The 15,208-nt window shown below is 50.8% G+C and overlaps 4 protein-coding genes across 4 annotated transcripts; 2 read left to right on the forward strand and 2 right to left on the reverse strand.

Moving 5' to 3' along the window:
- Nucleotides 1-549: 549 nt before the first annotated feature.
- On the reverse strand, nt 550-1,845 carry GT037_001043 (lytic polysaccharide monooxygenase; the record flags this gene model as incomplete). Its single annotated transcript, XM_038926090.1, has 2 exons — nt 550-1,278; nt 1,333-1,845. The coding sequence occupies 2 exons, from the start codon at nt 1,843-1,845 to the stop codon at nt 550-552; spliced, it is 1,242 nt and encodes a 413-aa protein (XP_038791946.1).
- Nucleotides 1,846-5,492: 3,647 nt separating this feature from the next.
- On the reverse strand, nt 5,493-6,840 carry GT037_001044 (beta-isopropylmalate dehydrogenase; the record flags this gene model as incomplete). The annotated part of the gene is made up of 6 exons (XM_038926091.1): nt 5,493-5,728; nt 5,778-6,405; nt 6,458-6,553; nt 6,601-6,687; nt 6,740-6,759; nt 6,810-6,840. 6 exons carry the CDS (start codon nt 6,838-6,840, stop codon nt 5,493-5,495), a joined length of 1,098 nt encoding a protein of 365 aa, XP_038791947.1.
- Nucleotides 6,841-9,250: 2,410 nt separating this feature from the next.
- GT037_001045 (uncharacterized protein) lies at nt 9,251-11,652 on the forward strand (the record flags this gene model as incomplete). The annotated part of the gene is made up of 3 exons (XM_038926092.1): nt 9,251-9,373; nt 9,431-9,472; nt 10,336-11,652. 3 exons carry the CDS (start codon nt 9,251-9,253, stop codon nt 11,650-11,652), a joined length of 1,482 nt encoding a protein of 493 aa, XP_038791948.1.
- An 818-nt stretch (nt 11,653-12,470) lies between these two features.
- On the forward strand, nt 12,471-13,666 carry GT037_001046 (uncharacterized protein; the record flags this gene model as incomplete). Its single annotated transcript, XM_038926093.1, has 2 exons — nt 12,471-12,798; nt 12,870-13,666. The coding sequence occupies 2 exons, from the start codon at nt 12,471-12,473 to the stop codon at nt 13,664-13,666; spliced, it is 1,125 nt and encodes a 374-aa protein (XP_038791949.1).
- Between the last annotated feature and the right edge of the window lie 1,542 nt (nt 13,667-15,208).

Here is a 15,208-nt window from a genome sequence, read left to right on the forward strand (position 1 = left end):
TGGGTCGTAGGGCTTCATCCGGTATCTTCGAGCTCGGCAGTGAGAAGGCCAAGGGGCTGGCAGGAAAGGTGGACGATCGTCCTAGGCTTTAGATCGCCATTTGCTGTTGCTTGTGTATCACAACTTGGTATTGCTTGTGCTTTGCACTCAAGAGGGTGATAATGGGACTTTGAGAAGCCAGTGAATGATCAGCTGTCATGATCGGTCCTGCGATCAGCATATTGTGAAGCATGTTTGAAAGCGAACGTTTTAAATTGTTTCGCAGTGTGACTAGTGTTGTACAATGTCTTTATCCCAGTGCCAACCCAGCCTAACCGTCATAAGATGTATGTGTGGATGTCGTGAAGCCTCCCAAATGGAACCAAACAAGCCAATCCGCCCTGCATGTGCAGTGTCAAAAAGTAAAGATCAAGGGCGTATGACATGCACCCCTGTTTCTCAAAGAAGAAGAGAAGAAAAACCCAGCGTCCAGGAACGTGATGAACGAGTGTGAAGAATGTAAAGAATATGTGGCATACACCAAGAAGAAACGCTCTGACAGCCCACCATCTAACCATACATGTCACAGCTCATGGTCTTGATCTCATACTCACTCTGGCCATCAACGACACCACAGTTGACATCCCAGCCCAACTCAAAAGTGTCGCTCTCAGGCATGTGAGCCTTAGCATTGGGGGCGCAGTTGGCATCCTCAGTGAAGTACGAGACCTCCATTCTGGGGGCTGAGTTCCAATCACACGCATCAACACGCTTGTAGAAGGTGCGGCGGTGCATGCGAAGAGCCTTGCGCTCGACGGCCTTGTTGGTAGAATCGCAGGAGCAGCGAGCCGCAAGGGTAAGCTCGTCACGACGGCACTCACAGCGAGAGCCGTCGACTGCATACCGACGAGTGCCTGCCTTAACCTTCTGGTGAGGACGGTTCCACCAGTGGCCGTCACTTGAGTCATCACTCTCTCCGGAAGCTTCGGAGTCGTTGGTCGCTGTCTGTGTGGGCTGGTACTGCTCGTAGATAGTAGTAGCTATGACAGTGGTAACGACGACAGCCGGGCTGTCCTCGACAGGCGAAGCGGGTGGCGATTGCTCGGAGCTCTTATCGTCCTCGGCGGGAGCCTCAGGCTGTGCGGAAGTTGGCTGAGGAGTCTCCTCAGGCTCAGTCTCGGAGTATGCTGGCTGCTCGGGCTGCGTCGCAGACTGAGATGGCTCACTGGGCTCAGTGCTATCGCCAGAGCCAGCACCAGAACCAGAACCAATGTGGACTTTAGCACAGTTCATGAATGACTATAATGAAGTTAGCATACATCTCGCATGTATCTCGTCTCACTCGCGACTTACCTCGTGTTCGCGATTGAGCCATACCCAACCGAAGATAGCATCACCTTCAGGCATACCGGTAGGTACTTTGAAGTCGAAGGTCTGGGCCTCAGGTGATCCATCTTCGGTGGCATGTGGGCAAGCACCGTGGTATGAAGCGGCCATCTTCCATGTCTTACCCTTGTCGGTCGAGAAACCGACCTGACAAGATCCTCCATAGTGGGTACCACCAGGCGCCGCTGGGTCGTAGTCATAGTTTGTCAGTTGGAAGTAAGCGTCTTGTCCAGGCTGCCAGGTGACAGTAGCATCCTCAGTGTCGAACTTGTCAAGGTGACCGCGGCAAATACCAGGAGAGGGCCTGCTGTCGCCACCGTCAGGGCCACAGCAGCCAAGCGGAAAGTTGAACTCGGGGTCAAGCTCCGTTGATTGCTTGTTGATGGCAGGGGCTCCTCCTAAGGGAGCCGGGTAGTACATTGACATGTGGGCCTGAGCAGCGCCGGCCAGGGCGAGCACAGAGACAATGTTCGTGTACATGATGATGTTTGTAGACGGATTCGTAAAGACCGTGAGTGACTTTTCCAGGGTATCAAATGAAGGTTTTGGAGCTTTAAGTGCTGGAGATTCGAAAAGGGTAGTCTATTGACAATGTCCCACTGTGAATATAGGAAGTGTCCGAGTGAAATCTCCTAGGTAGCAACAAAGAAGCTCAAAATGAAGACGATCCAGCGTTTTCGAACACAAAAGAGTGAATGTAGAAAGAATGTTGACGAAGGCTTGCTTGTCGGGAGGGAATGAGTGTCACTGGGAGTGATTCCCTCTTCCGCATCGGGTGGCCTCGAGCCTTTATATTGTCTGCCGACGACTGGACCAAGAATGCCGGCGGGCTCGTATGTATTCCCGCCCAGCACGGTCGGTCGCCAGCGGCTGGAGGCCGTTGTGACCAGCATGTTAGTCGAATCTACCCAGCACGAGAGCTGACTGGTAGCCCCTAACTACGTCGCGACCAATGTGAGTGAGGACCAGCTCGCGTACGTGCGGATACGAAGTTGGCCTTACTGTTTCGAAACAGCGAGACGCGAGAGTCTGTGGGGTCTCGGAGCAGCCCCGTTCAGGACCGCAAAGGTGTTTGCACTGTTCCTGGCTGAAGAGCCTCGGACTATGTTTCAAGCGTTGCCCTTTTGAGCATAGGAGCGGCGCTTGTTCCTGCCAAGGGATGTCAAGGCGGGGAATCACACACGAGATTTTGCCTGCCGTCTAAACCTCATCTAACAATGATTAGCACAGGATTTGAGGCCTTATGTTTCACCATTAGAGATCATCAACGTTTTTCGGCTGGCTTTCCAGTGCGGGTTGACGTACAAGGGGTCCCTCAGCGCGACAAAAGTCATATCGATAAGAGCACTCGCTTGAGCTCGCCACGTGCGTGTGTGATCACCCGTTCCCGAACGTTTGTTTTCACCATGTCCCTTCCTTTTACTGTCTCCGACTGCAGTATACGTGGTGTATCAACATTCAGGTTTACAAACTTGCTTTGGGAAAAGTTGATGTATGACACAGTCAACTGCAAGAGGGATTCGAAGCGGGCTGCGGATGCCGTTATGCGACATATGCCACCTTCCGTAAATGTTCTACCTGCTTTTAGCCTTCTTGCCATTCCCACTGGAGGGGTGTCATTATGTGTATCCACAGCTGCAGGGGACGCTCGGTGACGCGCTTCCAGACGCTCGCCTGGAATCAGAGCTCCATACACGTAATCGGAACTATCGGCGTTGGGCATCCAAGGCGGCCTCTAGGCACGAGTTCCAAATTCGCTTCTTTTGGATGCAACGTAATACGAGAGGGGTCTTGTGAACAGAGTCAATTCTTCGTTACACGAAGACAGTTCTGAGGACATCGCTTGCTTGGCCGCTATCGTGACGTCGGCTCTCCTCGGTATGCCTCGAAATAGGTGCTATCGTCAGCCACCATCAGACACAGTACAAAGTAGTCTGAAAGACACCATCACTCTATACCGTCGACGACATCCAGGTCCCATGTCATGAGAGATACCTAGAACCCTACAACACCGTTCGCAATATCCCAGCTTCCAAGGGGCCTTAACCCGTCAAATCTCAGTAAGGCTTATTTTGACATTAGGGATTCCCGCGCCATGTCCGGGCAGCCATTTGATCGCCCAGGCAGGCAAAGACGGACTTACCATGAAGCGCCTGGTGGGACAACTAACGAGATCCCGCTAATCCCAACCGCCCGGTTGTTTCACCTCACCATCACCTGCGTTATCGATTGGGAAGCGATACCTGCACGGATATCTATCGCGGCCCGCCAGTTGGAATGACAAGCGAGAGGTTCCTTGTCCTGGCCCTCTGGGTCACCCGGGGATGCCTTTAATCTGGGACCCGTTGTTTAACAAGCGATGTGTTATATGGAGGCGCCAGTGCAGCGCCCTGGAATCTGATATAGACCAGTGAGATGCCGTCAGGCCGTTGAGTTGCGAAAGCAAATCTTACGACAAACAGTGATGCGATGCGCCCGCCCGGTCCCTGCCCAGAACGTTTGTGATACTGTGATGAAGCCAACGGGCTTCCAGACCTTGTTCGCCCAGTACGCTGTGAACCAGTTGCCACAACGCCTTGAGAATTGTAGCATATCCCTTTGCGAGAAGTAAATCGTGCATGTAGCACGTACAGGACTGACTGGATCTGGTTTCAAAGTCCTAGAAAGCCATGGCGTCCTCTCAAAAAAAAAGCAATGTTTAGGCAGTATCACTTCATGCACGGTAATATGCCACCTCTCTCAACCTACAATGCTTGTGTGCATCAGGTGTACACGGTCTACCAAGTCTATCCAATTCTTGGCGCTTCTGCTAGCTGTAACTCCTGCATCGAAGTCTTGACAATTTGTTCCGGACCTTTGAGGCCTAGCTCGATTGTGTTAACCCAACCCACTAGATACCCGTATAGCCGAGACCTCTTTCAGCTCATATAGTGCGTTAGGATGCCAATGTAGCGTACCAATATACCACGGAAACTCAAAGGAGATACTAACATGGCTAGTCATGTTTCCCGTCTCTTCTCTGCATGAGCAGTATACTTCAATCCCCTTTATAAATCATCAAATCCACAAGTACTAAACTTCCACCACTCAGCTTTCTACTTCCACATACGCCACCTCATGGTCTTACTCTCCGTTCTTAAGCCATGATGCAAGTGCTGCAGCCCATTCTCCTAAGTGGCGTCATGGTTTATGCAGAGTATAGGCAACTGAATCGTCTTATCTATGCCACTGTGGCCCCCTGGCGCATACGTCAGTAAGAGGGACATTTATTAGTTGGTAAAGAGCGGGCGTGTGACTTTTCATCGTCCCCTACATACCCTGGAGCTGATATTGTTGCGCTTTGCTACACAGGGTTGAAGCCTGCGTTCTATTCTCTACGCTCTCCTTCGACGACCGACATACCCAGCTGAGCAACCGAACACTGATATGTCGCCAGACTGTGCCATATGAGTTTCTTGTACTCGGTGGTTGAAGTGTGAGGTGCTTGGTCGTAGATACTCTTCAGCGCGCGGATGAGACAGTTGTAGGCAGCGATGATCCTAGTTTCTGCTTGCGGATCCCGAGCCGTACTTCCACCATAAGAGCTGGAGAAGGACAGGAGCTTCATCGGGCCACTTTCCCATGCGTTGGATCTGCATTTGTGAGTCGTACCATAGTCCAGCACCATTAGCGTAAGATGCGGTTCTCTGTTACCTTCGTGCATCCGCCTTTTCAGCTCCTCCACCTGTGGCATTGAGTCTCCAACAGGGGAAGTTGGACCGCACTCCTGAACGTATGACCTCGGACTTGTTGCTTGGATAGATGACTACTTCGACGAATTAATAAGAGATGAGAACTTTGGTAAGCTGGCAACAATAAGGCTCTATCGCTTCTGCTCGCCTTCAACGTCCTTCCCCGCGCACTGCAACTTTACACGATCGTCTTGCCAGCTAATGAACGACCATATATGTTCTTTTGCTAGCCTGTATGCATCAGGTGCTTGCTAATGGCGTAGGCATGCATTCCTTGGCACCTGCTGACAGCGATACATCTCCCTCCCAGGTCAAGTAGGCGTCAGAGGCGTCCAGATTCACGTCACAGTGTCATGGTCGCTAGCTTCTCATAGTATGTGATTCCACCATTCAAATCTACTTCTGAAGCAGCTTCTCTAGCTCCGCGGCTATCGCATCACCGACTTCTCTCGTACTTGACTTTCCGCCAATATCAGCCGTGCGGATGCCGTTATCGATGGTAATCCTGGTCGCCTCGTCGATCTTTTGCGCAAGCTCTGGTAGACACAAAGAGTACTTGAACATCATACTGATAGAAAGGACGGTCGCGATGGGGTTAACGATGCCTTTGCCGGCGATGTCGGGCGCAGAGCCTATTATCTGTGAGCAGGCGCACTTGCAGTGATAGATGAGAAGACGTACCATGGATGGGCTCATAGATTCCGTTCAGCTTGGTCTTTCCATCTGGGATGCCACCCAGACTGGCACTCGGCAGCAGACCCAGACTTCCTGGAATGACACTGGCCTCGTCGCTAATGATATCACCGAACAAGTTGCTGGTAACGACAACGCCGTTCAGCGCTCTCGGGTTTTTGATCATAAGCATAGCTGCCGAGTCGATGAGGTGGGTGCCCGACTTGAGATGCGGGTACTCGTCCTTCATGATGCGCTCAAAGGTTTTTCGCCATAATCTCGAGGTCGCCAAAACGTTGGCCTTGTCCAAACTCCATACTGGCACGGGCGGGTCTTCGACAGATGCGAGACTACCTGCTAACCGTACGACGCGTTCGATCTCCTCGACGCTGTATGGCTCCGTGTCCATGGCCTTGCCATCGCCCTCGTCTTCCTTCCTGTCGCCAAAGTATATACCACCAGTCAATTCACGGATAATGTTGAAGTTTACGCCGCGGACGTTGTCAGCCTTGAGGGGCGATGAGTCGACGAGAGAGTCGGAGGCGAAGAAACACGGTCGCAGGTTTCCGAAGGTGCCGAGTTCTTTGCGAAGTCTTAGGATACCTTGCTCGGGGCGCACCTTGCCGGTTCCCCATTTCTACATGAATTGTCAGAAGGCGTTGCATAGCTTGGAGACTGGAGGCTTATACCGGCCCACCGACGGCGCCGAGAATGATGGCGTCGGCTGACTTGGCTGCTTCGAGCGCTTCGTCTGTGAGAGGGTTGTTGTGCGCGTCTATCGAGCACTAGAACATGTTACCGCGGATTCTTTGCGTCATGGCTCAAAACTTACTCCTCCAAACAGGTGCTCTTTGAAGTTGAAAGTGTTGTCTGTGTGCTTTTGGACAACTTTGAGGACCTTGATCGCCTCAGCGACAACCTAAACATGCTCGTGAGTAGTTGTGCAGAGAAAGTGTCGAGGCTGCTGTTACCTCGGGGCCGACACCGTCACCTGGATGCAATTAGCACACTGCTTGTCCAATTTGCACGAACATGGCTTACCAGCAAGAACAACAATATTGTGAGCAGTCATGATGAATCGAGTATGTATGAGTTTCGATGATGGGTACTGCACGCTCAGCAAGTTTTACCAAAGACTCGTGAAGCTACCCCACGGTGCAATGCCAGCCCCGCTACATGCCTCGCCCCTCCGACGTCGGCCGCCTTGCGCCGAACATCGAGGCTCCACAAACACGACCAAGTTATGCTTTTTCAACCTCACTTGTGAGCATTCCGATATCGCTAGGTCCCATTGTCTGTTGCTGCCTCCCATGTCATTAGCGATTCCTATGTACGGGAAATGACTTGTTCCTCCTACACAGGTGGCATATATTGACACTCACGAAGAGGTGAGATTCTCTTGTATGACGAGATTTTAAACCACTCACGCCAACGAACTGTTATACACCGATGCAACCGTTGGATTCATCGCCACTGCGATTCATGAGCTGCCGAGATATGATATGTTAACAAGAGTATCAGAATACATGTTCTCGTTTTGAGGAGCATACTCCTGTGGTCTACCTGACTACCTGCAGATGTATTGAATGTAAAGACAGAACGGAAGAAAGAGACCATTCCGATATTGGCTTCAATGATTCCCACATTAGAGTCTGTCCAATTGTCCAGCACATGTGTCGTTGGAAGTGCAGGCATCTGCAGTGGCAGGCTCTGACCCCAAGTCTTATCGCCAAATACAAGAGTACACACAAGCACAATGCGGGATCAAGTTCAGGGCGACCAAGACGACACCGCTGCAGAACCGTGTTCCATGGTTATCGCAATGCTTGCGGGAATCGCCGCGGCTGCTACTGAAGTGTTATGAACAACAGAAGCAGGAACGATTGCTGGTAGATTCACTTTCTTCTTCCATCCGTTCCGCCTGGGCATGGCTATGTCTCCAGGGCTAGAACGTGTTTGCCTTGACTTATTAATTAGGTTTGGATCAAAGCGCAATTTGGTGTTGTTCTCGCTGCTCAGTACCGAAGCGGATCGCCGGCTCGTTCCATCATCCTTTCTATATCCTGCTCCACTGTTCTCATGTGGGGACCTGACCGTAGAAGTATGGGCATGTCCAGGACCTTTGCAACCCGATCCGCCACAAGTATACGTCTGTGTTACGAATACCGCTTCTTCATCCACTGGAGCACCGACTGTCCAATCGGCAACAACCCCTTGATGTACGGCCGCGTTTGCCCCCTATGGTTATTGAACGGCACAACAGTGAGACGACATGGATGATAGGGGGGCAAGAGTTATCACCACCCTCTCATTATCCCTAACAAGCATGCATACCAACCTTTGGGGGACGTGCGACTACCATATGATGATCAAGGCATGCCATGAAGTCTTGGAAGAAGTTACTTTTGGATGCTGCACGACTGGCGATTTGGGAAATTGGAGGTTTGGCGTTTTGGCGTTTTGAGTAAGCAATACGTGGAATTGGTGCAGTAAAGTTTAAAGCTTCCGCCCGTACTAGCTAGACCCAAGACCCCGTGGGGTGGAAAAGTGATGGAAGAGGCCGCAGGCCACAGTGATGCGTCGTGGAGGCTCTGTGATCAACGCGCGGGATGGCGCATCGTCTAACCTCTGGTGCACCAGCCTCCGCAGATCTACTCCCCACGCGCAAGCTGCAAGTCCCGATTCGGTTCTCGATACACGCTTCCTAACCTACAGATCACAGCCAAGAGTCTTGGTATATGAAGATCCCCGATTGCGCCTCACATCCAGTGCGTGGTCTCCTATATAAGTCGCGGCCGGCCGCATCTTTTTCACGACAAGCCTCCGCGTTTCTGGGCGCCGCGCAAGGACGTTGCGTAGTTCGGTGCGCCAAGGTATGCGCAATATCGTGATGCAATGTTTGGTCGGTGGTTGTGCAATTTGTACTCTGATCTGCAGCTTTGTGGTTGGGTTGAGTAAACGTGTTGGAGATGCGTTTTGGACTGGCTGCTCTGGGCATGGGGCTTGGAACCATCTCACTATCCGCGTATCGCGGTTGGCGCAATAACGCTGTAGTGACCCCGTGTCCCATGATGCCCCAGCTTACCTGTTTCCGTTCCACCACTAGTCGACTTGACAGATATAATCCACACGGTCCCCCTCTACATGTGTTGGCTGCAGTTCGTGGTCCACGGCCCTGAGCAATGCCGGTACCGCTCCCCGATTTGCGCGATTAAAATCACAGCTTTTTTCAACAAACGAAGCGAACTACGGTTCGCGCCGCAAACACTGTGCAGCACATCTCTAGCCGCATAAGACCACTGACTCGTTTCTCTCCTTCATGACTTTGCAACCTCGCACTCTCTTATACCACAACTGCAACAACGAACCCAAGCTCGTCCGGTAACGTATACCCAAAGCCGTCCGCGGCGAGCATTCCAGCCACCTCATCCGAGACCCGCTACAAAGACACAAGCACTCAAGCCACGACCACACACTTCACCATGTTGTCCGTTCGCTCCAGTGTCGACAGCATCTACAGCCGGCTTAGCGGCGAGAAGCCTCTTCCGAAGCCGGCCTACCACTGCAACATGAACCCACAAGAGCAATCACTCTGGGCCATCATCGTGAGTACTCTTCTGCCAACCTCATGTCTGGAAATAATTGTACTAACAATTATTTAGGGCGAAGAAAAATATGAATACACCCGCGACAAGAAGGGCAGGGTACATAAGCGCCGCCTCAGCTATGTCCAACGCGCCCAGAAGCAGCGTCAATTCTTTGAGTCTCGCGTCGGCCATGCCATTGTCGGCGATGAGTGGATGAGGATGAAGCTTCCTTCCCGCAAGTGCTAGCATATCGCCATGCGCACGTGGCTAATTACTGCCAACATTACGACTGATACGTTATGGGCCATCGTGTCCTGGAGCTAGTCGGGCGGTTTTCATTGGCTTTCGGTGTGCTTCTGTCTGAGGTGAAGATTATAACACTTCTTCAATCTACTATCTCTTTTGTAATGGGTTTGGGGGCGTCGGATCAGTGGCCTTTCGCATAGGATATACCCGGCATATGCATTCAGCGTGGAGTTGGTTACGCTGCCAAGATCAATCTATTTCATGGTCAAAACCTACTTCTATTTCTTGACGATATTGAAAGTGTGACTGTAGCTGCTAACCAGGTGGTGTTGAGAGGGGTGTAGGTAATTACAAGTCATGTTCGAGACCACAGTGGTCCATCTCAATAGCAAGCAGTGTAAGTCGTATGCGAAAATACTTTGCCGAGTCTTTAGAATGTTTCTTTGGAATGAATAGATAGTACATGTTGTGCCTAGGATGTGAAGTGGTGTAGAGCTGGAGGACGCCTGGCTGTCGGCCCAGCGCCACTGGCCGTAGCTCGCTTCTGCCCATTGGTCAGTTCAGCGATGGCGGCCGCTCAGCCTTCGCCGCGGGCTGTGACCTCAGTCTCCATTTTCTCAGCCAACACACCGAAAGCGAATCGCCATCTGATCAAGTCATAATGTTCTGGCCCTACCCATGAGGAAATACGCCTTGGAGAGTTATAACATTAACCTTACACCATGTCGGATGAGGAGGGCCTGTTGGTCATCGCCGCAAATGGCGACCTTGTCCTTGAGGTCGCACAGGAAGAGGGCGGACAGCAATTCTCATATCGCGTAGACTCCAAAACACTGCAGCACAACTCGCGGTACTTTGAGAACCTGCTCAGTGATCGCTTCCACGAAGGGCAACAGCTGGCGAAAGCTTTAGAAGCACTCCAGTTGAGCGAGGGTGCCAAAATCGCTGATGTTCCTGTCGATGCGCTTCCTCACATATCCATCGTCAATGTCGGGCGTGTAGCCGTCGCCAAGGTCTCTTCCATCCGGAATCTCATAGCAGACTTCCTTCGCGCAGTCCACGGTCTCGACCTTGCCGTAGCCAATCCTCCCGTGGCCAATCTCGCCAATCTCGCCGTTGTTGCCGACCGATTCGATGCTGTCGCGTGCCTGTCAAAGCATATACAGAGAAAGAAGTACCTGCAGTTGATCGATGCAAAGTCGAGAGGCAAGCCGGCCACAACGCAGACGGAAGAGAGAATACGACAAAAGCTCTTTGTTGGTCTTCTTTTCGATCATCCATCATGGGTGACGCGATATTCAAAGCATTTGATCATGCGGGACTCAGTCCAGTGGCGACCGGGAATAGAAGAGGACCATACAAAAGCCTTATGGTGGGACATACCAGACGTCGAGGACGAGTTGATACAACGGCGAGAGTACATACTTGAGACCATCAACTCTCTACAGGCTCATTTCCTTAAGCTGTACACGTCGGAAGAACGTCAATGCAAGCTCTGGTATGATACATCGCTGCAATGCGATTCTTTTCAACTAGGAGAAATGATTCGCTTCTTTTCCAAGATTGACACTATACGGTTGCAAGGCAAAATCTATGACAACACGGAGCCGACGTACTATCTTGGAGACATCGATCGACTTCTATCATCGCTCCGCCAGTGCTCCAACTACCAGGTCGATAGCAACCATGGGCACTGTGGACTGCGGTCACGAATACTGCCGCTCCTTGACCTCATACAGAATCAGCTCAGTCTGGACACAGGCAGTTTGGATATCGGCATTTGTGCAGAGTGCTGGACGAACCATCGCAAGGAGTATGCCTGGCAATTAGCCAAGCGACCAGTGGTGTGGGCGCATCCAAAGTCTTTGACCGGCAATCGGACTCTTGCTAACGCAGCCCCGCGTAAAAGTCACCAAAGGACGCCCAGTAGCTGCCTGAGTAGGCATGTGGCGGTCAGGGACCTCTTCATGGCTGTGGAGCGCGACTGGACTTCAAGGGACGTGTATCAAGGAGACAACACACCATCAAGGCCGCTTTTGAGACCTTCTTGAGCCTCACACAGGCCTACGCTCAGAATGCCTACGTCCGATACTGGTACGCTAGGGCAGGCTAGGGCAATTCAACCTCAGCGCAATCTATTGAAATCCTGCGCGGTGCCTAGGTATCTACGAGATATTATGCGTGCCACCCCGAAAGATTTTTCGGGTATTACAAGCACTGTGGAGGTATCGCAAAGGTGTGCAAACTTGAGGTTGTGTGTCTGCCTTAGGAACTCTGACGGAATAAGGAAGGTCACTTGCATGTTGAGCGCCAGAACGAGATGAAAACCAACCCACTTGGTCGACTCGGTGTTCGTTACACTTACCAAGAAGGTTCACTGGATGAAGTGTAGTGGTTCACGCGCCGTTTGTTCCTTAAATCCATTGCGTATGATTCGTTCAGAAAACGGTTGATGATTGTGGACCATCTTGTGAAGTATTACGTGCTCGGCTGTGCGGGATTAGCATCGTGATGTGATTGGGTGGCGGCTGCGCAGTCAGCCATCAACGCTATCTAGCAGCTCGGCTGTGCATGCTTGCTCCTGCGCAGCACATGGCGTTTTCATTGCAGCTACCCGAGCCACATAACGGAAGATGCCATACGCTCCTGCTCATTCGTGATGAGTCGGCACTCAAGGCCGCTGCTAAGGCGTACACGAGGCAGATCTAATACCATCTCACCGTCTTGGTGATGATTGTGTATAAGGATCCACCTGAACCATCAAACAAACATCCCTTTTACATCAAGACACAGGTAGTCCAATTAAGCAAGCTTCCACCTGTCATTACGGTTTGCTCTTGAACTCATTCTGACGTTCGCCCTTGCTCAAATGTCTGGCTCACTTTCGGCTCTCCATTATCTCGACAACACCCACTCTCTAAATTGCACTACCTCTGCCTACTGTCAACAGAATACACTATCCACAAAGTCCGGAAGTATGTATCAAAAACTGAAGAAGACCTTTTCGACCCGCAAACCTTCAAAGCCAAGCAACGATTACATTTCGTGGGACACAGAAGGTGCTGGACAGACACTGAACAACACGCCTGCAGCTGCACCGGTCAGCAAAAGAAGCACTGAATCCCACAACAATGGTATTGCACCACCCTTACGTACCAATCCATTTACATTTGCATCACCTGCTACACGAAGGCCTAGTAAGTACTATATATCCCGCATCTGATGGGCATAACCCGGGTGTTTTCTTCAAATACTGACTGCCCAACAGACAGCTCAAATGTAAATCCTTTTAGTTCTGATCGCGAAGCCCCGCCAGCTTACACACCAAGTCCAACTCAGAACGATCATGTAGCAATTTCAGCTTCAGCTACCGGTCCTTTGGACGATGATCCTTATGACTTCCTCAGAACCTTCGACACAGTCTTTCTAATTGACGACTCAGGGTCTATGGCCGGTCGCTCTTGGAGGGAGACTGCCAAGGCTCTTGAGATGATTGCACCGATTTGTACTCAGCGGGATGCCGATGGAATCGATATCTACTTCCTCAATCACCCAGATTCTAGCCTTTACAAGAACGTCACATCAGCGAGTACCATCATCGAGATTTTTCAGACCGTGCGTCCCAGCGGTGGTACACCAACCGGTCAGCGCTTGAATAAGATCTTGAAGTCATATATCCAGCGATTCATGAGAGACAAGACGATTAAGCCAATGAACATTATTGTCATCACCGATGGGGTGCCTTCTGACGATGTCGAATCCGTCATCGTTTCAGCTGCCATGAAACTCAGCAAAGAGGATGCAGATTCATGGCAAGTCGGTATCCAATTCTTCCAGGTTGGCAAAGAGCCCGGTGCGCGGGAGCACCTCAAGAGTTTGGATGACAATATTGCCGAGATAGCGGGGAGCATGGCAGGTAATATGCCGGTGAGAGATATCGTGGACACGATTCCTTTCACTGGCGAAGGAGATGCCGAGCTTACCGCCACGGGAATCCTTAAGGTCGTACTGGGCTCAGTTAACAGACGCTGGGATCATAATTCCCGGGACTTGCATCGTAGCTAGCCATGTATGGCTTGCTTCCACAAGGATCCAAAATGTGCCCTGTGGGTGGGCCTGTTGGCGTGTTATCCGAATTCCTCAATCTTATACGTCTAGAGATACTGTTATTGGTTTTGACTGGGTATTATTACGTACTAGGTGTAGGTGGTGTTATCGCGGGAGTTGGTGGTTCGACATCCTTACTTTGCAGGTGGCTTCTGCATACGCATGACTATACCCCCCTTGTCTGCATGATACGACTTTACATGAACGGCTGGGCGGATATTTGCATGCGCTCTTCTAGCTTCAGCCATAGGCGGTTTATTATTGTACCAGTCTCAAGAGCTGGTTCGTATCTCTTCTCTCAATACTCATACGTTCATAAAAGGCCTCACGCTATAGATTTAACTCCACTCTTCTATCAAAAGTAGTTATCTACTGACGATCACAGAGCCCACTCATTGAATGGGCTCGATGTCAACGTTGTTCCCTGAGGACCGGGAGAGGAATGGTCTTTATGCATGAAAGCCTGAAGGCCTGAAGGCCTGAAGTCTGCCTGATGATGCCTTACAAGGCAGACTCGCCTATATCTACCGGTTGCGGCGAGAACTGATACCATCTTCCCGAAGGTAAACAATCCCGTAAGGCATTGTAGGTGTCAGATCGGTAAAGTCGAGAGTCGTGGCTATCGGTCTATGCTATATTATACGCCACTTGGTGCAGCTGGCGCTGCAGGAGGAGAGTGGAACACGCCTCTCTGATCAAATCCATAAATATAACTTGCTGTCACCTCTCTTACTACAACAAAGTGAAAGCCTGAATTGTAAGCATAGTTGAGAGTTGTATACAACACGGTTCACTAGCGATATACTTATACAGAAGACGCACCAAGACGCTATAATATGTACAACAAGTCCAACGAACAATCAGGCGAGCTCTAGCATGTTAGATGAGCCAACAGTAGAGAACATGAGTTCATAATCCCTTAGCTTATGCAATACATGGGAGTTGTGAATATACGCAGTCAAAGAGAAAACCTAAGTGAGTAGACAGTGACACTTGTTCGATGGGTCTCGAGCCCGTCTGACCGAAAGAGCAAACCACGTTCACGCCTGTCTATAGCGAAAGCCTACAGGGTGCCTAAGCGATATTTGTAGTGGCTTGCTGCAGTTGTAATACGTGGCTTGTGTATGTTGATTGTGAAGGTGACATAGCTAGACAAGCTGGTATCCTCTGTACATTTAATTTAGTAGACAAATGCAAGACCAATTTGATAAGAGGATCAATCCTGTAATTCTTCCAGCCCATATGTGATTGGCCATGAAGCTCATGTGGGACATGGGCAAGGACCGGAAAGTTAAAAAAATGTTTCCTGGCTTGACTTCTTTTGTCCGAAAGGAATTATATACGAACATTATCCGGGGCCTCTGGTCTTTCCTACTGCTTGGCTGCTTCTCTCAAGATGGGCGCAACAAAGGGTTACTGCTGGCTGTAAAGTGGAAGGACTCGGTCACTGCGGAAAGGGTGGGATGTTTTCATATTGAAGACGTTGGGCCGATCATGTCG

Source organism: Alternaria burnsii, assembly GCF_013036055.1.
Source record: "Alternaria burnsii strain CBS107.38 chromosome Unknown 705, whole genome shotgun sequence".
NCBI classification, from domain to species: domain Eukaryota; kingdom Fungi; phylum Ascomycota; class Dothideomycetes; order Pleosporales; family Pleosporaceae; genus Alternaria; species Alternaria burnsii.